This window comes from Monomorium pharaonis, chromosome 7 (assembly GCF_013373865.1).
Source record: "Monomorium pharaonis isolate MP-MQ-018 chromosome 7, ASM1337386v2, whole genome shotgun sequence".
NCBI lineage: Eukaryota > Metazoa > Arthropoda > Insecta > Hymenoptera > Formicidae > Monomorium > Monomorium pharaonis.
Genome location: NC_050473.1, coordinates 13450186 through 13473727, shown reverse-complemented (window position 1 = coordinate 13473727; position 23542 = coordinate 13450186). Strand labels below are relative to the sequence as shown.

Genomic DNA, 23542 nt, shown 5'->3' with positions numbered 1-23542 from the left:
ATTATAATTGAATTATTATTTGCAAAAATATATGAATTATTATAAAACATAGGTACTTAAGTAAAATTTTATCTAATTATTTACCCGTGTGGAAATTCATCTAGGCATGCCCTATTTAATATTGGCCCCATACGGGCGTTATTAACAGGTAAATAAATTGATGCTATTTATTTTTAATATATTTTGCAAAATTTAACTGCTTTTATAAATAATATAATTGTGTCAGTTTATAACATATATAGTACAGGGAACTTAGACTCAGAAACCACTGTTTCGAGAAAAAATTGTAAGAGGCACTTTTATTGCAGATTCTTAATCATACAAACATATTAAACAAAAATTTAACTCGGAAAAAGTTGGGAATTATTGTGTAAACAATGAAAGAAGGTGAAAATTTTCGTTTTTTTGGCAATAAAAAAAATTTATTACTGTTAGCAAAAAACAAAAAATATAAGCTTATAGGTATTAAAAATATCTATTAAATGAGCCGTCGAACGTTCCAATTGGTTTATTTTTTAAGGAGAAAAAAATTAAAAACTGCCAAAATTTTTTTTTTTTTTAATTGTTAATAACAAATGGACAAGTGATGGCAAATTCTTGTAATAGGGCTTAAATAGTAGCGGTTACTATTCTCTAAAAGTCTTGAAAATTTTAGCCCAAAACATTCATAACTTTTGACACAAAGCTATTTATTATTTAATTATTTTTTAATTTTTTAATTTTTAATTAACATTGTTTACACAACTTTTTCCAAGTTAAATTTTTGTTTAATATGTTTGTATGATTTTTCCGAATAAGAATCTGCAATAAAAGTGCCTCTTACAATTTTTTCTCGAAAGTCTAATTTTAATTTTAATGTACTAATAAGTATATATAGACAATAACAAGTACCCAATATCAATAAGGCAAGTGGCTCAGGAGATAGAGTACAAGTTGGTTGAATCCTAAGGGCCCGGGGGCAAAACGAGCAGCGGCAAGGGGGGAAGAGGGGAAAAGAAGGGGAGAAAGAAAGAGAAAAGGAGGGGAAAAGGAAAGGAAACGAAAGAAGGAAAGAAAAGAAAAGAAAAGAAAAGAGAAAAGAGAAAGAGAAAAGAGAAAAGAGAAAAGAGAAAAGAGAAAGAGAAAAGAGAAAAGAGAAAAGAGAAAAGAGAAAGAGAAAAGGAAAAGGAAAAGGAAAAGGAAAAGGAAAAGGAAAAGGAAAAGGAAAAGGAAAAGAGAAAAGAGGAAAAGAGAAAAGGAAAAGAAAGAAAAGAAAGAGAAAAGAGAAAGAGAAAGGAAAAGGAAAAGGAAAAGGAAAGGAAAAGGAAAAGGAAAAGAGAAAGGAAAAGGAAAAGGAAAGGAAAGGAAAAGGAAAAGGAAAAGGAAAAGGAAAAGGAAAAGGAAAAGGAAAAGGAAAAGGAAAAGAGAAAAGAAAAGGAAAAGGAAAAGGAAAAGGAAAAGGAAAAGGAAAAGGAAAAGGAAAAGAAAAGGAAAGGAAAAGGAAAATGAAAGGAAAAGGAAAAGGAAAAGGAAAAGGAAAAGAAAATTAAAAAAGTAAAAGGAAAAGGAAAATTAAAAGGAAAAAAGTAAAAATAAAAAGAAAATAAAATAAAAATAAAATAAAATAAAATAAAATAAAATAAAATAAAATTAAAATTAAAATTAAAATTAAAATTAAAATTAAAATTAAAATAAAATTAAAAATAAAATAAAATTAAATTAAATTAAATTAAATTAAATTAAATTAAAATAAATTAAAATAAAATAAAATAATTTAAAATTTTTATATTGGCCCAAGTTTGAAAACCAATGTAGGCCCTAGATTAAAAAGCGGGACAAATCGATATTGGACCAAGGTAGACGTCCTAACTTGGGCCTCAATAAAAGTAAGGAAACCTAACTTGGCCCTGATTACAACTTAGGTAGAATTTTCACACGGGTAGTACTCTAGTATTTTATATAAATTATTATCATATCATGGTTTGTTAGACATTTATAATTTTTCGAAATTTATGTTGTCGATATGTTTCGAAATTTATGAATTATATTTCACATGTCTAAAAATTGTAATTTATATTACGCGTAATTCGAACCTGTTCTGTACAATTAGTCGACGTGAGAGACGCGAAGGTGATCAATTGTCTCACCTTTTTCTGTTTTTTTTTTCTTTATTCCCCTTATTTATTTTCACGAAGCGCGACATTTACGTCGACGCGCGACTCGAACATCCTGTTTGCGTCGTTCCGCTGCCTGTAGTATTCAGAGCTCTCGTCCTTGTTTTTCGCTGTGGCAACATCCGCGGAATTGACGTCTTCGTGGGTTAAGGCAGGCCGATAAGACCACGAAAAATGGAAAAACCTGTTCCTCTTCCTGTGTCGGGGATGAGACGGTGATCATTACATGCTCGAACGCACACAGGATACCCGCCTCCGTTCAGGTATCTAAGATATACGGACGGAGGATACAAGCGGAATCTTGATGCGTCCGGAAGCGTGTACCGGATTCGTTTTATTTCCACGGTCGCTTTTTGCGCCTTTTGCGCTACGCGGTTGGTCGAACCGAACCGACCACTGACCACGGTGAATAGAGAAGGCAATTTCCTGCAGTTTTCTTAGGATATTAGACAAGGGAGCGTAAGAAAGGTGCAGGTGGAGCTCATTCTCTGTCTCGCGGTCATAAATGTAAAATACGCTAGAAACAGCTATACAGCAAATTAGTAATTTGTACCAAAAACAAAGCAGTTTTCATATACATTCACGATATACACGTATTATTTAGACAAAATTTGGGATGAAAAGGATTTGTACAACAGAGTGGAAAGGCACAAATAATATAACGCCAAAAGATATGAGATTTTTTTTTTTTGTTAACTCGCTATCACAAGCAGCATTGACAGCATAATGTTCACGATGCAAATCCTCTCGACAGATTCACCAACCATTTGATGGTCGTGCGACAGGAAACAGATAAAACGGAAGGCGGAATTCAAAGCTAATTCAGTGCAGGGTCTAAACGCCGGGATGGATTGAACGTTTGCAGTGGGTAATGATAAAACTCTTTCGTACTTTCCCAGGTCCAATACCTGTAATGATCGTCGGCCGGCGGCGAGCGCGATTACGCAGCATTAAGCCACCAGTTTCCAGTTCGCGGCAATTATTTATAGCCCCGCATCTCTGGTCGGCTTATCTGCATATCGTAAAATGCCATGGCGAGTCAACCGGAGACACTTTGCAAGCCCGGACCGGATGGCTCTCGCGAAACGGATGCTGAAATCCGCCGGTCCATGCGCGTGTACGCGTAAATATGCGAATACAAATGTATGTATCCGTGCAAAGCGTCAAACAGCAAAGGAACAACCAGAGGGCTTGCAACAGCGTTGATGATGACAGACTCTTGAAAAACGACACGGTACATTAAATTATTTCTGTGAACATTGTAGGGAGCTTTAATTTTTACTACCTGTTGAAAGGATGTTAAAACTCACATCAGCGTATGTCTCGGCATTTATGATTGTCATCCCGGAGAAATGCGAGACTTAGAGAAAACTGAAATTGTTATTTTTTCGATATCTTTAATAATACTGACAGTCTTTAATTTTCAAATCAGTTCGTTTGATTTTTCTTTATATGTTATATATATGTATATTAATTTCGATTTATTGCCATTTAGATAAAATTAATTAAATATTTGATGTATCAAACATTTAATTAATAGAAGAGAAAGGCAGAAATCCCATTAATATTTTGTATATGTTAATATTTTCATTGAACTGCTTAATAATCTCGACTATGCATTCTGATTTTTTTCCTTCTGTTTTTGGGATAATGTATTTATTAATCGAATTGCCGTATGTTTAATAACTCAAATCCTTAAATCATATTCTGAAAATATATGAGGTATGCATTAAATTAGATTGTCGACACCGATATAATTTTAATATTTCACGCAGATTGATATTTCTTAATGCTAATTAATATAATGGATAAATATTGTAGGCAGCTTTGTCTCGACGTTTCATTAGTTTGCCACATAGCTTTGGCGATTTGACGCGCAAAAGCCGCAACGCAGATGAACAGAAAGTCGTTAATGAATGACCGTAGTTATACGTAGTGTATGCGCGAGAATTCTTCAGAGAGCGATTAAATCGCAAACGCAAGGGAAATAATATTGGGCCCGTTCCGCGAGTATGTAGAGAAATGAGAGCGACTCGAAGTCGATTTTACGAGATCTTACACGGAGTTAATAAAACTGTGATAATGATGATCAACATTTATGAGAATCGTGCGGTGATTTAATCAACTCGCAACGGCAGCGCGACGAGGCGAGAAAAACAAGATCGGCCATTCGCGCGCGGACAGATCCGCTAATCTCCGTGCGGTGCACTCGATCTAATTTATTCGACCTCATACATTATTCTGAAAAATTAAAGTAACTTAATGGACACGGCAAACGACCGTTTTCATAACCTGATTTAATATCAATCTGCGGAAGCATCATTTATGTAGATAACGTATCTTATTGCATGAGGTTTTAACTCGATCCGAATTAAAAGTAGACAGACTCCCCGCGGTACCTGCGTTTCTCATCGCTTGTATCTATAATGAATTGATAAAGTAGATTATATATTATTTTTGATAATATGTAAAATTTACATTGATCAGGTACCACGGCTGCTATTTTATTGGAATATATATTATTGGAATATATATCCGGTTTAAGTACCTATATAGGTTTGTTTTTATTTATGTTTCTCTCTCTCTCTCCATCTCTCTCTCTCTCTCTCTCTCTCTCTCCTCTCTCTCTCCGCCTCTCATCTACCCTCTCATCCGCTCACGCTCTCTCTCTCTCTCTCTCTGGCTCTCTCTCTCTCTCTCTCTCCTCTCTCTCTCTCTCTCTCTCTCTCTCTCTCTCTCTCTCTCTCTCTGTATTCTAGTAAAGGGGCTGTGCAAACGACTCAATAAGAGAGGGGAAACTTATTATTGTCCCTATCGTCTCTTTAATCGGTGTCGGTTAGCAAAGCCGCTCCGCCTCAGGTAAAGTCCGTATTACAGCTACCGTCTCGAGGAAGAAAGACGAGATACACGCGCCTGCGGAGACGCACCGGCTAACGAATGGACGTCGACGTCAGGCGAGTACAAGCTTTTCCCAGGGCGATTATAGTTTCTGAGCGACAACATGCAGTCGCACGGCTTTAAAGTATCGTTATGCGCCGCAGCGACGACCCTCGATTAAACCGCCGCCACCATTGCCGCCGCCGCCGCCGCCGCCACCACCACCGCCGCCGCATTCCGATCCTCTCCTTCTCTTCGGCCGAAGAAGCCAGTCGAGCTTCCCTCGGAACGGTCCAGGGATCCGGTATTACGAGAGCGCGCATTATCGCGCGTAACAGCCGATATCCGTCATCCAGCGCGATTAAACGCGAGACGACGCGCCTCTGACGCGACGCCCCAAGCGATCAACTCACCCTCGACGAAGAAGACGCGCCGACTACTTGTTAAAATAAGAGCAGATAGTCTTCCCCTTCTCGCGCACACGCGTCAATCGAAGTTGATCACAATCCAATTGATTTTCCGTCTAGTTCTGTCTGAAGAGAGAAATATTCTAGTTTATCAATATTAATACAAAGTGAAGGTAAAGCTTGAAATAAATCATTTTTAGCTTATAATGATACATAGTTATCGTTAAAATTATTTATCAATATGTTAAGCTTTTATAATTGTAATTATTGCTAAAATTAAAATATAATCCCAGCGATAAATGCAGCGTCAAAAGACAGGGAGAAGTGTAATTAATTTTAAGCGCAGCTCGTCGGTAATGTCCTCAATTCTTAGATCTCTCCTCATCATTCGCAAACAATACCGTTGACTTTCGTGTTCAATGTATTAACATTGGCTAATTGGATGCTGGCGTCCCTTTTTCATCGTCGTATCAGCAATTATAATCGCGCGAGCGGTCCCCGGGGCGGGCCACCGCGGGTGCTCTACATGCACGGCGTAACCCTCGAGAGGTCGAAGACCCTGCTTTTGAAGTTTACCTGCGACAGTGTATTTACAGCAGCAGCCGCGGGCGTATTGAAGGAGTTTATGCCTAAAAGGAAGGAAGCGGTTGGCCGGTCGGTGGCCGCAACCGTTCGGAGGCCTCCGACCGAGGCGATCGCTTCTAGTCGTGTCCTCGAGATTGACTGGGCGTTGGCTCCGGGGCTTCGTCCCGAGCCTCCGCTCTTCCTCGTGTAATCGGCCTCTCCTTCTACCTCCGGGGAACGAATCTCCGTATCTAAACGATTCGCGCGTCGGTCCGACCCTTCCGCTTCCTCCTCGTGGCCGATTATCGTCGATCGATGTCTAGTTAGGAGTGTACGATACACTCGCGTCGACAAACGATTGTATTTACACGCGGGATGTTCCAGGGAAGATTGACGGGCTGTTTACAATATCGATTATTTTCATTAAAGAAATCTCGGAGAAGGAATCCGTTTTCGCATAGATTACAAATTTACTCTAGTCTAAAATAAAAAAATAAGAACATGACAATTAAAGCAAAGCAAAGTTAACGTTATTACATTATTATTACATATACAGTTGAGATTTTACTATCAATATTTTTTATCATTTTTGGGATAGTATTTCTCTTTTGAGGTTTTGATAAGCTTTTGATCTGTATTTTGGACTTCAATATACTTTGCAGCTTTGCATGTACTTTGCATGTCGCAAATTCTGATTACTTTATATCTTGTTAACTCTTTTGAAAGCACGCTTGTGCTTTCGACGATTTTCTTTGCGATATCAGCTCCGAGAGAGCTTAGTGCCCTTAGTAAAATATTTATAATTTGCCCTATATACTGTTATTCCTTTTGATCTTTAAGAGTATCTCGCACGATTATTGGTAAATTGATAAATCGTCGTGATTAGGATGACGGATACTGTCAAGTCGTCGAACAAACTGCTCGGACGATTTACCGCTTAGCTCAATCCTGCGGGTTTAAGAAAGGGTTGACCTCTTGTTAAAGATACAAGCGTCACTTCGTGGTGACCGTGAGTGTCGTCAGGGAATAGTTTTGTTACTTTGCGTACATAAATACTTAATTAATTGTAAAAAAAAAAACAACCAAGCAAATTAAAGTGGAATAGAAATTATTAATTTATTGTAGGAATACTAATGAATTAAAACGATAGAAATTGTATTATTTTTAAAAATTTTTACTGATAGGGCATTGCACATTACGAATGTTACATGGATTTGTGGTAATGTTTATTGTAACTTTATGGTGTATAACATATCGCACGAAGTATCTGGATTTCCAAAATCACGGGAAATTATGTCAGTTGGTTTCCGAGTTATTTATAAGAGTTGCATAGAGGACTGTTGCTAAGGTGCATCAAAGATTCTTTCAATCGCTGCAGGTATTCGATATAAAGCGGTCACGTGGCCGAAGCATTTAGGCAAAGTATTGGAGATATACGCACTATGAACTACCTATAGAAATCGTACAGCCTTCAGAAGCGTTCTCTCCAGATTCAAGCAGGTGTTCCAACAGAGTATGGGAAAATCCGGCAAGATGATCTTTAAGATAAAAAAAAGAATTCTTGAATCAGCACGATTCAAATATTTTCAAAATTTGAGCATTTGCTGGCTCAAATTGATAAATGTGAAATAATGAACGAGAAACAAACAATAAGCAGTGAAAAATAGTGACAAGCATCGTTTTAAAATTCTATTTTTTTAAATGGCCATATTCAATGCAGTAATATTTTTTTCATCAAAGAGGAGACCAGAGAAAAAAAAAAGAAACAGAACCGCTGCGAACTGACGAATCTTGATGAGAACTCCGCGATTCGGCAAAATTACACTTCCTTTGAAACGTGATTACGGCATAGAAATCACGCTCTCAATGCGTCTTCTTCGAACGGACTCGAAATTTCATCCCTGACCCAAGGGTTGCATGCCGGGAAGCGCAGTCTTTTTTCCAGACAGCACAGAGACCCAGAGTGCAAACGGCATTACCTAGTTGTGAATGGCGACTCATTTGCATAAAGTTTCGTGTGTAAGCCGGGGGTGCGTAAAACGAGTTCGGTACCCTTCACGAACCGAGGGGGACACTAGTCTGCAAGATTAATGGCGACGTGCGGGAACGGTTAGCGAATGACCATCGGTGACTTCGCGTGGCTTGAGTAACCAGCTGCAGTAATGTCCAGCGAAGTAAAGTGCTGTAATTGAATATTTTAGGAACGTGATTATTTCGTCGACGCATTAATTTCGTGGAGAACATACGTTTCTGATAATTTACTTAAAAAGAAAAATAATAATTGGGTCCGATAATATGCTTCAGTTTTTTAAGCTCATTAGCTCATTTTTACTTTGTGTGTATTAAAATTTTATTACTCGTACATATAACGCTAAAATATAGTACAATATAATTCATTTCGAATAGCTTTCCCGGGCAATTCATATTGCACTGCGCTATATTACATCAATAAAAAGTGAGTATCGCAGCAGGGAAGGGTGTTTCATCGCTGAGTATCAAAACGCGGTAAATCAGACGTTTCTCGCCACCGGCAACCGAAGTGGAAGAAATCCTCTCTTCGTTCATTCTGCGTCATTGCGGGAATGTACGAGCCGAGGGGCGAAGCAGCCGACAAGGGTCGTAACCAGGACCAACCCTGGTCGTGTGTCGGACAATGCGCCGACTCTCCCCCTCTTATCCCGTCGCCCGCGCAAGCACCTTCGGAAGAAGAAGCCTATGAATCCCGCCGACCGCTTTCCCACGACTCCTCCTACGACCGTTACAGGTTTCCTTTCCAATCCCTTTTTTGCCTCCATCTCAACCTTTCTCCCTCTACGTTGTCGGCTTCTCTTGCTTTTCGTGCAAGATTCGGGATGATCTTACTCAAGCCATGAAACGCACGTGTGTGCACGCATCATCTCGTTGGATGACGAAAAGAGAAAAAAGAGATACCGAGGGTTGAACAGGAGAACGTCGAGTTCTAGAACTCGTTTGCCACTTTACATGCGTCCGAACAGCGAAGGGTTGATCCTAATCCCACGTGACATCCGGAAATGATGGGCCAGAAATCTGGAGTAAAAAGAGCAATCTCTAATAATATTTTTTATAATACCAACATTTTTCCAAAAGGAAAAAAAGAAGAAAATACATAATTGAGATAGATATTTTTCTCTTTAATAGTACAATTAATTTTTGTTAATGTTTTTTTTTCAATGATTATCTATTGATTTTATTCATGATTATATATTAAATCAAAGAAAATTTCTGATATTTTATTATTTATTAAATGTAAAAACGATAATTATTAATTTTACTGTTAAAATGCTTTTCTTGCTACACATATAGTAAGAAAAGAAAAATAATTTTCTTTGATCTTCTTTAATAATATACAAAAATATAAATTAGTATTTTTCTAAACTAACTAATAATCTTTATCTAAAATCTAATTTATTACACTTATTATACTTGCTACACTATACTATACTTGCAATATTTTTTTGAAATAAAAAATGACTAATTGTTCCATGAAATTTTGATTACGCACGCAAATTTGTCAGCCCAGCGTATCGTGTCTGTTTCTTCGTCATCGAGAAAGTGTAATTCATTCACGAAACTGACGTCCACTTGAAATGTTTCTCCATTTCGTGCAGCAAAGGCAGGGAAAGAAAAAAGTCACGCGGCTTCTGTGACACGCGACATCCCGTAATTTCATCGGCACACCACTTATTGGACCACTTTCACTCTATTATTGTCAACAAAGAGTCCATTTGTTATTATCGGCAGCGTCATTATTCTCCTTATTGCACATTAAGGCTCGATTAAGACTTGCAGGTGGTCGCCGTCATGGAAATTGCTTCTACGAACTTTCTGGGACGCACGTGTGCGCTAATGGTAATCTTCGTTTCTTCACGAATCGTTCGGAGTACCGAAGAAGCTTCCGATACGCGTATCTCGTTACTAACGAGAACGTTGTATGAACTCCTGAATGAGATTTCGGTAAACATAATTCGATATTATCCGACTTTAACAAAACGGATATTTTATTTTATATTTTATTTCGCCCAAAACACAACATTGATTCCTGAGAAATACATTTCTTTGAAATTTATCATTTTTAATTTCAAAAAAGCAAAAAATTAGAGATGTAGAGATCTGACACATTAATACGCCAAGTAAGATAACATATCACAAAATAATTATTTCGTAGTAGCGGTTTCATAGTTGCTAATTGCCGTGTATATTATATTTAACACGTGACACAGATATACAACAAAGCTATAAACTTTGGAAACTTTCTGGGCCGTGGAATGACATACCTGACAGAAGGAAGCTATACCTGGTCGCACGTCGTTATACATTGAAAAAAGATGCGGCTTAGAGAGTGGCTTAGACAGTAACTTAGAGAGAAAAAAAATTTTAGGATGTAAGGGAAACACCCTACAGGAATAAAAGAAGGCACGAGGATGAAGTGTGTCAGGATATATATCTGTGTGTACGTATGTGTGTGTGTGTGTGCGTGTGTGTGTATAAAATGTTCTTTGTGCTAGGGTTTGCGCAAGAGAATTTTCTTAGAACTAGGGCTAGAGGCCAAGGCCCGCGAGCAATGCCCGATTTTAACAACAGGAACTTAAAAACGATCCCTCTAGAAAGCGCTATTGTCCTGTTTCTTCAGAAATCAGGGATCGTCGTCTCTTTCCTCGTTTTCTTCCACCTTCTTACGCGCGTCTCTCGCGTGTTTCCTCTCGTTCCACCCTCTTTTCGACAATGAAATTCTCGGCATCGTTTTGGTCATTGACCTCGTTCTATGCGAACGAATTGTTTCGCATTTTTTCCCTCCGTAGAAATTCAAAGGGATGATCTCGCAAACTCGTACTTTGACGCGAGAGTTAAGAAGGGAAATATGGGTTCTAATGAGCAATGGTAAAATGAGTAGCCGCGAGACGTGAAGTGGCGAGGCGTAAATCAAACAACGAATCGCGAGAGCGTCGTCCTATTAGTATTTACGGAGAAAATGTCAGAGCGACACAACCGATCGTGTACTCTTTGCGCTTCCACCGCACCTTTAAGCCGCATTCACGTCACTTACGTAACGCGATGAACTCTCGCGGAGCGTCCTTTCTCTTCCTCTCGACTATCTCCGTCCTTCGCCAGTGGCGTCGAGGCTGTGAGATCCGAAGAAACGACATTCCATAAAAATTATCCTCTAATAATAGATGAGTATCCTTTTGATATGTATATCTCTCTCTCTTTCTCTCGAAGATTGCTAGAACGTAATAGATAAAATGTAACTACTTTTTACATTTAAAACTGAAACGAGTGAAAAAATTAAACATTTTTTGCTGAAAGAATATTAAATTTTTTCAAATTAATTAGCTGTAATTTTATTTTATAAAACGTTTTGTTCGAGAAGTTTTACTATCCAACTTTACATTCGCTTTACATCATTTTACATATACGTGCTATGGTTTTAATTTCGAATGAAAATTTCTTCCGAATTTTAACGTTGGCCATTTCCGTATTTCTCATAGGAAGAGCATCCAAGTAGAGTAAAGAAACGTCTTCGTCTCTCGAGTCCAAAAGGTTTTGCGACCAATAAAGTAATCGTTTTAAACTGTGCAACTTTTTTCTCAAATTTTCCCGTTAGATTTCAGATGCCTCATCAATCGCGGGGATGTAATTCAATATATCAAGACGATCTCTCCGTCGATTCTACGCCGTTGCGTCGCGTTCCGCGCGGTCTTCCTTCGATTCTCCGGGGTACCGTCTTCTCACCCACGATGCGGCTTGCGCAACTTTATTCTGTTACTTCACGAGGATTTGCTCGCACGAAGCTAACCTATCCCTCTCCTCTCCTCGATTCCCTTATCCGTCGGAGCAGAGATCGGCGCGGGTGCTTTGCCGATGTTGGGTAATCCGACAGCAGCAAGAACATCTTAAAGGATGCATCCCGGATAGATTTATCGATAGCGTTATGTAGACGTGCCGTGTTCGACGCGCCGCGGATAGAGTCGCAACACGATTGAGCAGCGTGAGTCGTTGCTTTTCGTGTTCCAATACGAAGAATCCGACAACGTAGTCGTCTCGCGATGCACAAAAGCGTCGTGCCACGGAAAGATGAAGACTTCATACGTCGAGAGTTTATGCTCGATCTACAAACGATAAACCCGAAGTCTCGCTAAATCTTTCGATAGAATCTGAGCCTGTCTGTTCCGAACTTAAATACGACAATTTGTTCTTGGATCCCTTAATTAAACCGCGACGAGGCGTGATATGCGCGTAGCTCCCTCGAAAACCCGCGAACAAAGTTGTATTCTCCTTTCGTTTCCGCGAAACACTTGTATCTAAAAATCCGTCAGAGACTTGTATGTCGCTATAAATGCTCGAGAACGCGTTGTCGAGTCGTTCTAATCTCGATGCCATCGACGACAATTGTATGAACGAGGCCGAGCAGTTGACGCAGCTCGCCTGCGATCATCATCCGTACAACATCCTTTCCCTTTCGTCGCCGCGAGGTGCGAGCGGACCTTTAGCCGGTCGATCATGGATACCGATTCGCGATGAATTATTTCATAAGCGTTCCCGATACGGAAAAGTTCATCGTATGCTGTTTGCATGTGCCCGAGCGCATGGATGCGATCACAAGCGATACGAGGGGTTGCGCAAAAGTCAATCGTGCCGAATACCAAGAAGAATTCGCGGAGAAGGAGTGACGATAACGACGTCGATGATAACGAGCGCGCGTAAAAAACAAGCGGAAGTCAGAGAGACATGATTGGAGGATCACGCGTGACATAATGCCGCTCGAATGACTTCCTCTTTGTCATTTTCATCTGAAGTCTACGGTGGTCGTTCGTGATGATTTAATTCTTTCGTGGCCGAAAGAGAAGAACAGGTGAATGCTCGTGTCTGACCCCTTCGCTCGTGCAAATTTACAGTCACGGATATAACTTCTTTAAAAATAGGCAAACGCGGATAATCTTGTAACGTGCAACTGTAGAATTTTACGAAATATGGTAATGTCCATTGTATTTGTGCGAATAAATTGTACTTGGGTAATTTTAAAACGACGTCGCGTATAAGTTTGGTCCGATCGAATCGTACGTTCCAAATTAAATAACAAAGTGTTAAATCCCGAGAGTGTAATTTTACAAGCGACGCGGTGGACAGGATCGTTCCGTCACGGGATCAATATCTAATTACCGATGTCCGATTTTGGTGCGATTCAAATTAATCGCATATGCGAGCGTGGCGTTCGCAGTGGATTTGATTAAAGTTCGTTAGACCGCTAACCGATTTTGCTGCAGAAGTCGTTACGTGCTCGATTCGAGAAGGCTATGTTTAACGGCTCGCAACGAAATATCTGTAATCGATACAATTTGGCGTTTTTAGACTGCAGTTGGATGCAGGTCATCTTATTGGACGAGGAGCGTCACATTTTCGCGAGTGCAAGCTGATGCGGATGGTAACGTTCCTTGAATATCGTCATTAAATAAAAAACATTGGATAATCGGAAAATGTGAGCTTTAAGAAAATAATGGTTTTTTTACGAGAAAGAGAAAACAATTATTAATTAATCTTGAGTGCAACGTTCGAACAAAATTTAATTTTTTGAGATATAGAATGTTGACAAATAGAAAGAAGCTGCTATTTAAAATTTTATTTCTTTTTTTAAAACTGTTAAAAAGGTGCAATTCTAGGTGCAAAAAACTAGATTCTAGAAACATTCTAGATATTCGTAGAACATCTTGTGCTGTATAGGTATCATCACTTTTAAAAAAGGGCATATGATAATTGAATCTATCGAAATGTTGTCATCGCTTTACTGCAACGCTGATTGATTCTTTTGCTGCACTATATAATTTCGTAAGATATTGTCATTGCCGAATTACTAAATAATAATTTGTATAGATTGTTATCTATACAATTGATTGCAATTTGTTTTTAAAAAGTAAAATTAGAATACTAAATAGCGTGCAGAGCGCGCTTTCGTAGAGTGCTGTCTAATCGTAAATAAATAGTTTTATCTTATTGTTTTCCAATTTAACTATGCGAAACTTGACTATACAAATTATTAATGAAAGACTTAAAATCATTAAAGAAACATTTAAAGGCAAAATATCTCGCGAAGTTTACGGAAAGGCATCTCGAATATAGAACTCGCTTGTGGGTTTTAAAGAGGATCCAACATTATCATAATCAGCAGCAACATTATCATTATCATCATCGTCATCATGATCATCATAGTCGGCATCATCGCGCAACCTGAACTTATTCGCACGCCATCCACGCGCGAGGAAGTACCGAACGGGACGCGATCTCTTTCCTGGCCGCAAATTGCTTTTCAAACCGCCTCTTTCTACGTGTGGTCCACACTTCTGCGTTTGCATCCTCTTTTTCTCTATTTCCAACGCATCCGGTGATTTGCGTCCCGTATCTCTTGTGCACAGAACGATCCTGAACGCGGCCGCGTGCGCTGACCGTTCCTTCGGTTTCCGTGGATCATCCCACTACCGAACCTCGCATTCCGTTGATCTGCTTTATTATTCACGAACGGAAATTACGGAGAGATACGTCTTTTGAAAATTTTACGCATGAAGCGACTATGTAAACAGGTTTAATAAATATAATATCCGGCTGTCCAGCTAAACGAATTGACGTAACAATGTCACAAAAAGTATCGCTTCTAATATCTCTAAAATAAAAAGACACAAAAAGAAAATTAAAAATGTAATATCAATCGTTGATATTTGATTTTCCAAATTTATTACGTTTGACCATTTCTCGTCAAAGAGATGGTTGATGTCGTCGTTTTCTCCCCTAAGTTTCGGTAACGTCGAAAATAAGGAGCATCATTATAAATTGCTAATGACAACACGCTGTCCGTGAAAGATATGCAGGATATCGGAAGAAGAATGGGAACTGGAAGAGGTGAGAAAAAGAGAAAGAGAGAAAGGATAATTGGCGAGACGATTAGATCGACGAACGACCGGGCATGCGATTACGTCAGACGTTGCTTAATATCTTCATGCGAACCGGTACTCGGCGAAGAGGTCTCGCGATTGCACCAGGTGTAGACACGAACGAGAGTCGTGCCCCGGTCTGCTCTTCGTCCTCCTCCTCCTCGTCCTCCTCTTTCTCTTCAAAAGTCCGCGCACGTTTTCTCCGGATGAGAGATCGGCTAAAGGTTCAACTCCTCACAGTGCGCTCGTCGTTCCATGTACTCGCGCACTCGGGACATTTATGCGAGAGGCGAGATAAATGCATCTCGTCTGGCGTCGTGTGGGTGCCGAGCGGATCCATCCTTAAACGGCATTGCACAAGACAAGCGTGATTAGATCGCAATCTGAGACGCGCGGACGAGGAAAACGCAGGCGCCAATTATTTTTCATAATGCTGAAATGTGTCAATTTAGAATCAATAATAATAAAATCGTTGTTGCTCGATCAAACTTTTTTTTTATATATTTTTAAGATAGATACAGTCTACAGATACTTGAAGAAATTATCACGTTTTTTGAGCTCCCTAGTACCAATATGATAATAACGTAGAATTATTGAGAGAGTACCATATTCGAAACTGACCTTTTCTTGTCGAAAGTTTAATAGGACACTACTTATATCATGTCTTTTGAATTTTCAACGCCAAACATTTTCTATTAAAACGAAAACTGTTTAAATTGTCGTCAACTCGTGCATAATTGGAGGACCAGACGGAGGCATCTATTATTTACGTATTAAAATTGACATTGTAAAAAAAGAACTCAAATTAGCAAAACGTTCAGTGAGACTCTATATGCGTAATCGCCCCATTCGGGGGACGTGGTGGCATAGCGAGAGACGACGGGAGATAAAATTCGCGACGGAATCGAGGGAGAGAGGAAGCAAAGTTTCTTCGGCTGACCCAACGGAACGAGCTCGCTCACGCGTCGAATTGCACAAGTCCCGCTTTCCTCGTGACATAATATTATTTAACCTAGAATAATGCTGGCGTGCCAGGCGCTTCTTGCGCAACGCGACCGCCGCGTACCGGTATTTTGCGAGACCGCGGTATGTGCGTTTGGAGCTGAGACCCTCCCTTCCCTCCCCCTCCTCCTCTTACTTCGTTTCTTTTATTATATAAACTCCGTACAACATCGGCTTCTCCATACCGCACCTCGAAGAAGGAGGTCCTGACGTTTCAAAGGAGAGAAAGAGGGGACCGCCATCTCCTCCCTCTCGGTATTAGGAAGTCGAGCAAGGGGCCGCGATACCGCGAGAAAACTCGCGGGTTCTTTCTTTCGCTCTATACTCGATTGGATCGGTTTGGCTTTAATTATAGAAACTGATTTATATAACGGCTGGATCGAAATTCCAAATGATTTACTACTGGAAAAAAAAAACATTAGAATGCACAGGGAAATATAAGCTCTTTCTGACATGACTGTTTTATTGCTTATAACGAGGAGATAAATTATTTCACTAAGATATGTCTATTTTTATATTAATCATACAATTATTTTTTATTTCCCGGCAAATTTTCATTAGATTTTTATTTTAATATTGATGAAGTTGTTTAGATAGATGTTGAAGAAAAAATATATGTATAGTTGAGCATCTTTTTAATGGACATGAAAATTCTACGTTAAATCTTAGAACAAAAACTAAAAAGATATCCTTTTGTTTAGGTATTGTTAAGATATTACAAAACGTTTGTTCAGCATACTTCACGATAACGCCAGTGAGATTACGTTGCGGCGCTCTTCACGTAAAAATCACGTAATTTCCATTGCACTTTGGGCTAATAAGGATTACGTCAAACGTATCTGCGTGCTGCAGAAATGACGATAAGCGCAAATAGCTTCCGTTAACGGGATTGGCAAAAGAGCGCGTCACGTGCTAATTCTGATAAAAAGGATTGCGTACTGGATAATGATGGCGCAGAGATGCTTGAGACGTCAAGTTGTCTAGCCGGCGATATTCCCCAAGTAATTCCTGATATTAACGCGTTTACTTGCGTACAGTCAAGCAGCGGTGGTGATGGTAGGTCGTGTCGTAGTTCTTCCAACAATCGACTATGTATGCGTATGCAAGAAAATCCTGGATCCTTTCTTCGGCTAGCATAATTTCTTTTCACGGTCTCTTCACAGATGAATTAAAAATTGATTGCTCATTTGTTCACATTACTTGAAATTAGTGAAAAATGTTTCAATTTCTTGTCTAATTTATTTATCTATTATTTTGGTTTCTTAAAAAGAGTATCATCTGTTTTATAATACATAATTATCACGATGATAAATCCTGTTTTTCTGTACATCGTTTGTTTTACCATGTATAATTTGTGCCGAGGAAGAAGACGCCAATGATAGATTTCCCGTGATAAGAATGCTTTAAATCATGAAATGTCATAATGCTATTAGCGTAATTAATTATTTAACTAAAAGTCATGTAACAAGTAAGATACTCGGTCTGCTGTTAGGTAAATCCCGGAAGGATTGCGTTAGATTCTTATTGTGTCGCGTAAGTCACAAAACGTAGAAGAATGAGAATGAAGAAAGATTGTTACGTTCGTTTCGGTTTCTATCTCGTTATTTATATAAATTTTTTAGTTGCGCAGATTAACGCCACTGATAATTTCCGGTCTTTTATGAACAATTAACAATTCCAAATTACTTTTACATCTTGAAATCTTAACTATTAAAATAGTCCTCAAGAACTCCTCTTTAATAAGGTAGTTATAAAAAAAATAAAGATATTATTTTTGCAAAAATTAAGCCATTGATTTAAAATTACTCGCGTACAATTTGCCAGTAAATGACATATGAAACCAAAAAAAGAATTAAGATACAAAATTCTTATAACTACTGAAAGATATTCATCGATCCAAATGATAGTTTTACGGTTTAAATTTACAACAACGATTGCCACCATCCCTGATTTGCTAAAGATCATTTTTCGACTCTCTTATTGACAGCCATCGATGACTGTGCTATCCGTTTCTCATTATCATTGACTCCTCGGATTGGTGTGTGACCTTACGAGGATAAAAGACGGATTTTACGCGGATGACCGAGCGTGTCCCATACGGGGCATTAGTATTCCAGCAGTTGTGCGTACCTGGTTGTACGGTGCTAGTACTGGCGAGGATACGTGCACGCGTGAGCGGCGTGCCAGTGCGTAGAGCTGTGCGTGCATCGCTAACGCGATGCCGTGACTCGTCGCGTGTGTGATTTGGCCCCGTAAAGGTCGGCGAGCGCAAAGCGTTTCACGCAACAGCGAGTACTTCGCGAATTTTCACGAGACACTTTATCTCGAACGCAAGACAATGACAAAACAATAATTAAAAATCAAGTAAATTGTTCTAACAAGTAAATATTATAAGTAAAATCAACAGAACCGATAATTACCTTTCTAGATAAATTATAGAATTGTCAAAGGATATCTGTTTGAAGAGAATAATCAGACTCATAATTTCTTTCGCGTATGACAAACAAATTGAATTGAGATTCAAATCGTACGGTATAAAAGCGATACGTCTTCATCCCTCATTTTCTTTGTCCCTTTGATGAGAGGAGGCATTTACTCATTGGTCACGCGTAATAATGCGATGCGTCGCAGGATTTGCGTCAGAACTATCGTCGCGAGAGTGTCACGATCTTAAGATGGAAAAAGGAAAAGAGAAAAGAATCTAGTTTATTTCGTAATAAATTCCCCGCTTGCGAGTCGAGCGAGCGAGCAAGCGCGCGGCGCAGCGCGATGTGATTTGTGTCTCGTGCTGGCCCTAAAGGTCGAAAGCGGAGGAGATATGCGGTTGCATCCTCCTTGTGCAACGATCCTTTCTCAATTTGCGGATTTCTATGTGACGATCTCTAACACGGGACGACCGCGATGAGCCTCTCGAGCAGGCAACTTATCGAAGACAGGCGGAGATCGTACGATAGAGATAGGACTTTCTTGATTTAGAGTCGTGCTAATACTGACTCCCGAACTGCCGAATTTATCGTAATTTGTGGTTGGAAGTTGAGATGGTGTTGCGAGATAATTTCATTTCAAACACATCATTAATCGTGTAAATAGCGATAGACTCGAGAGCGAAATTTTAGTCAGAATACCTCAAAAATCTTTCGCGTTTGAATATTTGCATTGCCCGTATGAAAATTGGAAATGATTTGAAGAATGATGATTTGGGTAATAAGTGTGGAGTTATATTTATAATAAATTGTATCAATGTACTGATAATATATATTTCGGAAAAAATAAATATCGAAACAGATTAAAAAAGATTTTCCTCCCATAAAAAAATATTTGATTAAAAGAATCTCTTTATATATATATATGTTTTAGTTTTAAGTAAAAAAAAAATAATTTTTTTTGAGTAATTTCGGTTCATGATTTTCGGAGATTGGAGACTTACGATTCCACGGAAATTCCCATGAATTCCTTTGAATTTGCTCATTTTCCGCAGGGTATGCACTCTTGACGTAATCAAAGCGGTTAGATATGAGCCTTCTAAAGATGGAGGAGGCGAATTACCGTCGAGTTGATATTTGCACTAATCGGATATTCACGAGCGAGTATAATCCTAAACGAGCACGTGAACCGTCCCATTAAACTCAAACGGAAGTTGAAGCAAATTTCATGATGCGATCTTTCACCAACATTTCGTACTTGTGGTCCGTTACCTATTAAAATTATCTCTATCGATGAAGCACAAGCTTATTTTGTCTTATGATACATTGAAAAAATTCCGAGGCTGAAAATAATTATAACGCGATTTAAAAAACAACATGTCGACAACAATCCTGACATGATTGAATTTTGTAGTTATATATAAAATATGAAGCTTTTTGAACGATAACAACGACAATTTGATATATCCATAGAACCCAGTTGCCCGGGACGCAAATATTGTATCTCGAAATAATCCGATCGATATGCGCAGACAGTTATTCTTGAATCTCGTTTTGGTATGACATAATTTGATAATAAATTTCACATTTGCCATACGAAGGAATCAAATCATGCTCTAACTTCAGCGAATTCGCCCGTTGGCTCATAGAAACATGTGGCAAAAATATATTTGGCTAGGTCAAACTTAAATTTCTAATTAACAAAGTTATTATTGAAGACAAACAATTGCTATTCTACCGCGAATATTTTACTCGAGATTCGAAATTGAAGGTAGGAAAAAACTAATAATGCTGAAAGAGAAAGAGAGAGAAAGGTGAAGCTCGCGAATTGAGGCTGGAAATAAAAATTAATATTAATTGCTATTTAATAATAAATGTAAAATATATGTAACAAATAATAGAAAGATAACGAAATTATATCACAGTAAAATGTAACAATTATTTATTTATGCAGAATGAGGCTTTTGAATTAATTTTGTTAAGTTTGTGGCTGGAAAATGGGCGAACAAGAAACCAATGAAATCCAGGAGAGACTGCATTACATGCACACAAGTTCCTTGAGGCCTTTGAAACGAACGAAGGAACGGTCTTGCAATTACGCGTTGACGCAATAGTGCGAGGGGCGCACCACACTCCGGGTTCTCGCTTTCTCTCATCTTCCGAACGATCGAGCGGTTGAAACGTTGGATTTATCGAACGAGGACGGAACGAAGGACCTTGATCCTTCCCTGCGACATCGATCTTCTCATCGTTTTCCCTTCCTTTCTCCGTTATTTTTTTTTTTTTCTATTCCTCACGCGACGACGGACGTGGACGTCGCTCGATTATTCTTCAGGCTGTGGACGGATTACATAAGGCGGGGTTAATAACGAAATTCTCGGTTTCTACAGCCTGGTGAACCGCGTCGAATCGCCGGGTTACGCGTACAGATATATGCAACATGCTCGTTTCTGCGGTCGTGCGCGACTGGTAGCGTTCGCCGGTGAAGAAAAAGGAACACAGTGCAAAACCGCACCGACGGCGCTTCCGGAGAGTCGTATGTTTTACGTCTTGTTTGCGGTATGTTCACTTTTCTGGAAGAAAAAAAGAGGGAGGCGGATGTCCTCGATTACTTTTATCCAAGATTTGACAATGCAACGAAACGCAGAGCGTTTCATTCTGCTGCGAAGTGTTTCACGGACTTTACCTACTTCTTGCTCCGAAATTTAACAACGCGACTTTACCGCAAATTTGTCGATTTCGAATGCAGATAACTCACAAGATTCAAATTGAGAACGTTGACTAAAATAATATTTTCGAGACCTATTTGTTTGCTTATGATCTTCTTTTCTTTCAAAAATAGGATGTAGTTTTTCGATTTTTATATCATGTAATATTTGTAATAACGTGTAATAATTCTGTTTCTTCTATTAAGGATGCACAAGATGGCTTGGGTGAGTCGCAGGACACACGGGTCTGATTGTCTGTCCATCGCAAACAGGGCACAGGCAGCACACGTAACAGGCACGCCGAACGTGTACCGGATGGATCGTTCCGTGTTCCAAGTATTACAAGAGCGATCTCCTGCGTGTCAAGACTGCCGATGTGGCAAGAGACCGGGCGCGGGCTCTTCTTCGTGTGCCACCTTCGCCAAGAACGCCAGGGTGTGGCGCCAGAGTCCGGAGAACGACCTTAGACACGACCTCGTCTGAGACTGACAAAAGCCGCGCTGATCACATCTCCGGCAGCTGAGAGAGGACGAGAACTTGAATTCCACTTGTTCTTGATCACCGATCGATCAGCCATAGGCTGTGTAAATACGTGATGCACTGCATTGGATCGTTTTTTAAACAATCGCATATTGTTTTAAGAATATTTTCCGTAATTCTTATATTTTTATATTTCTAACATTGAATCATATTGAAACTAGACTAGAATACTACTATACCATCGATAGTAATATAAATATTCCGTCATATAAAATACTATCACTTTTCAAATGATACAAATTTCAATATTAAATCATCTTTTCTTGACTCTTTAGTATTTATGTTTTTAAAACTATCGAAATACAAAAAAACAATCGCTGTATGATTGTATGTTAAAAAATTAATATGGGTTCTTTTGAAAACAAGTTAAACAATACGATTTCAAATTTTTTGCGACGAGTTCTTAACAGATCAGTTCGATGGGTAATCTGCTGAAATCGACTGGAAATAATTATCGGACAATTAGCGATGATCCAAATACTTTGGTACTCGCGACTTCGCCGTAGGCTACAGTCATGTAAACGACCCACGTTGGGAGCTGGAAGTTGGGAGCGGATAGACAAGTTTACATCGCTACGCAACGGTCAGCATGTTCTGTAAGTGTATCGTCGAGTACGTAACAGGAAGTAACGCGATGCGAATATTAACGAGCGGGCGCGCACCGCGAAAGCGTTTACGGTTCGTTCTCTGCGCTGTACGCACGCCTTTGCCTTCGCATTTTGCAACACGTGCAATACGCGCGCGCATCGATGTTTTCACACCACATCAGCCTCGACAGCGTTTCGCAGAATTGACGCAAACAATACATAATGCTTCACCTCGCATTCCAAAGTCGCGAAAATTAAGTTTTAAAGATAAAGGCTAAATATGTAGAAAATTATGTTTAAAAAACAATTAAATATCTGCAATATTTTATGAAATAAAAAATATATGTTATTGCCTTTTCTGCCATTGTAACTTTTAAATAAAAATATCTTGTATATTTTAAAATATGAGTATTCACAAATGGACTGTGATCCAAAATTTGGATGGCAAAGATCGTGTGAAATTAGAAGACTTTAGATGTTTTAATCATGTTTATAACTTAACATTGGTAATTAGATGAAATACTAAAATAGTTATATAAAACAAATCTTTAAAATTTATCAAGATACAATAACTTTATAGGAAATATATTGGAATATCTATAATTATTTTAAATTAATTCTTTATAATAAACCATATTATATGAGATACAATAGACAAATCTTATATCAGATAGGCCATATAAGAAAGGAACAATAAGTGTATATTATTTTCGCATTACTCACATTATATGTGCAATCACAATAAAATGCCATAGATTTACGCTTACTAAGTAAATTATTCCTCAGCTGCGTTTAAATTTGTCTTGAAAGGGTGGCAAGTCCAACATCCTGGCTGTGCCAAGGAGTACCAGCACTGAAAATGAAATTGTTGCATGTAAATATTGAACAAAATAATTCGTTAATAAGGATTGAGCACAGAAATTTCCAGGCGCTTTTCGGCAATATTCTGCGTGTTATAAAGCGGAACAAAGCTTTGATATGTTGCAATACGCTTGCTCGAACCAACATACCAGAGGCAAATGAGTACATCACTGCTTTTCCTACTTGCTTCTGGTACTGTTTGGAGTGATGGCAAACGTACAAACCGGCGGCGACGAGGCCACCTCCGCTCAGCAGTCTACATTCGAGACAATCGCGGTTCCTGTTGCTGATCATACTGTTCACCGTGTGTACGTTCGTCATGCTGGACACGGTTTACGAAAGTACCGCAAGCGATGTCCAAAGAGGTTAGGAAGGAACGTCTCGTCTCAACATAAGCACTCTTCAATTATTCAATCATCGATGTAATTATATACCTAGTAACGGAAAATTTTATTTGCACGAGAGGATTGAAACAATCCTT

At 38.9% G+C, this 23542-nt stretch overlaps 1 protein-coding gene and 2 long non-coding RNA genes across 3 annotated transcripts in view; 1 reads left to right on the top strand and 2 right to left on the bottom strand.

Annotated features, from left to right (window-relative positions):
- Nucleotides 1-22957, top strand: part of LOC105838088 — a 100102-nt gene extending 77145 nt beyond the window's left edge. The window contains exon 4 of the long non-coding RNA XR_001139199.3: nt 21280-22957. This is a non-coding gene — a long non-coding RNA (uncharacterized LOC105838088). The remainder of the gene's footprint in view (nt 1-21279) is intronic.
- LOC114253793 lies at nt 4846-19230 on the bottom strand. The gene is made up of 2 exons (XR_003625270.2): nt 9525-19230; nt 4846-9049 (listed from the first exon to the last, which is right to left on the bottom strand). It is a non-coding gene; the product is annotated as an uncharacterized LOC114253793 (long non-coding RNA).
- On the bottom strand, nt 22685-23483 carry LOC118646452. The gene is made up of 2 exons (XM_036289385.1): nt 23211-23483; nt 22685-23053 (listed from the first exon to the last, which is right to left on the bottom strand). Exons 1-2 carry the CDS (start codon nt 23380-23382, stop codon nt 22983-22985), a joined length of 243 nt encoding a protein of 80 aa, XP_036145278.1. The 5' UTR covers nt 23383-23483; the 3' UTR covers nt 22685-22982.
- Between the last annotated feature and the right edge of the window lie 59 nt (nt 23484-23542).

Coding starts and splice junctions, on each gene's coding strand:
- LOC118646452 (XM_036289385.1), bottom strand. CDS start 23,382: ATGACGAACGTACACACGGTGAACAGTATGATCAGCAACAGGAACCGC. Junction 23,054..23,210: donor GATGTACTCATTTGCCTCTG/GTATGTTGGTTC, acceptor TTTCATTTTCAG/TGCTGGTACTCCTTGGCACA.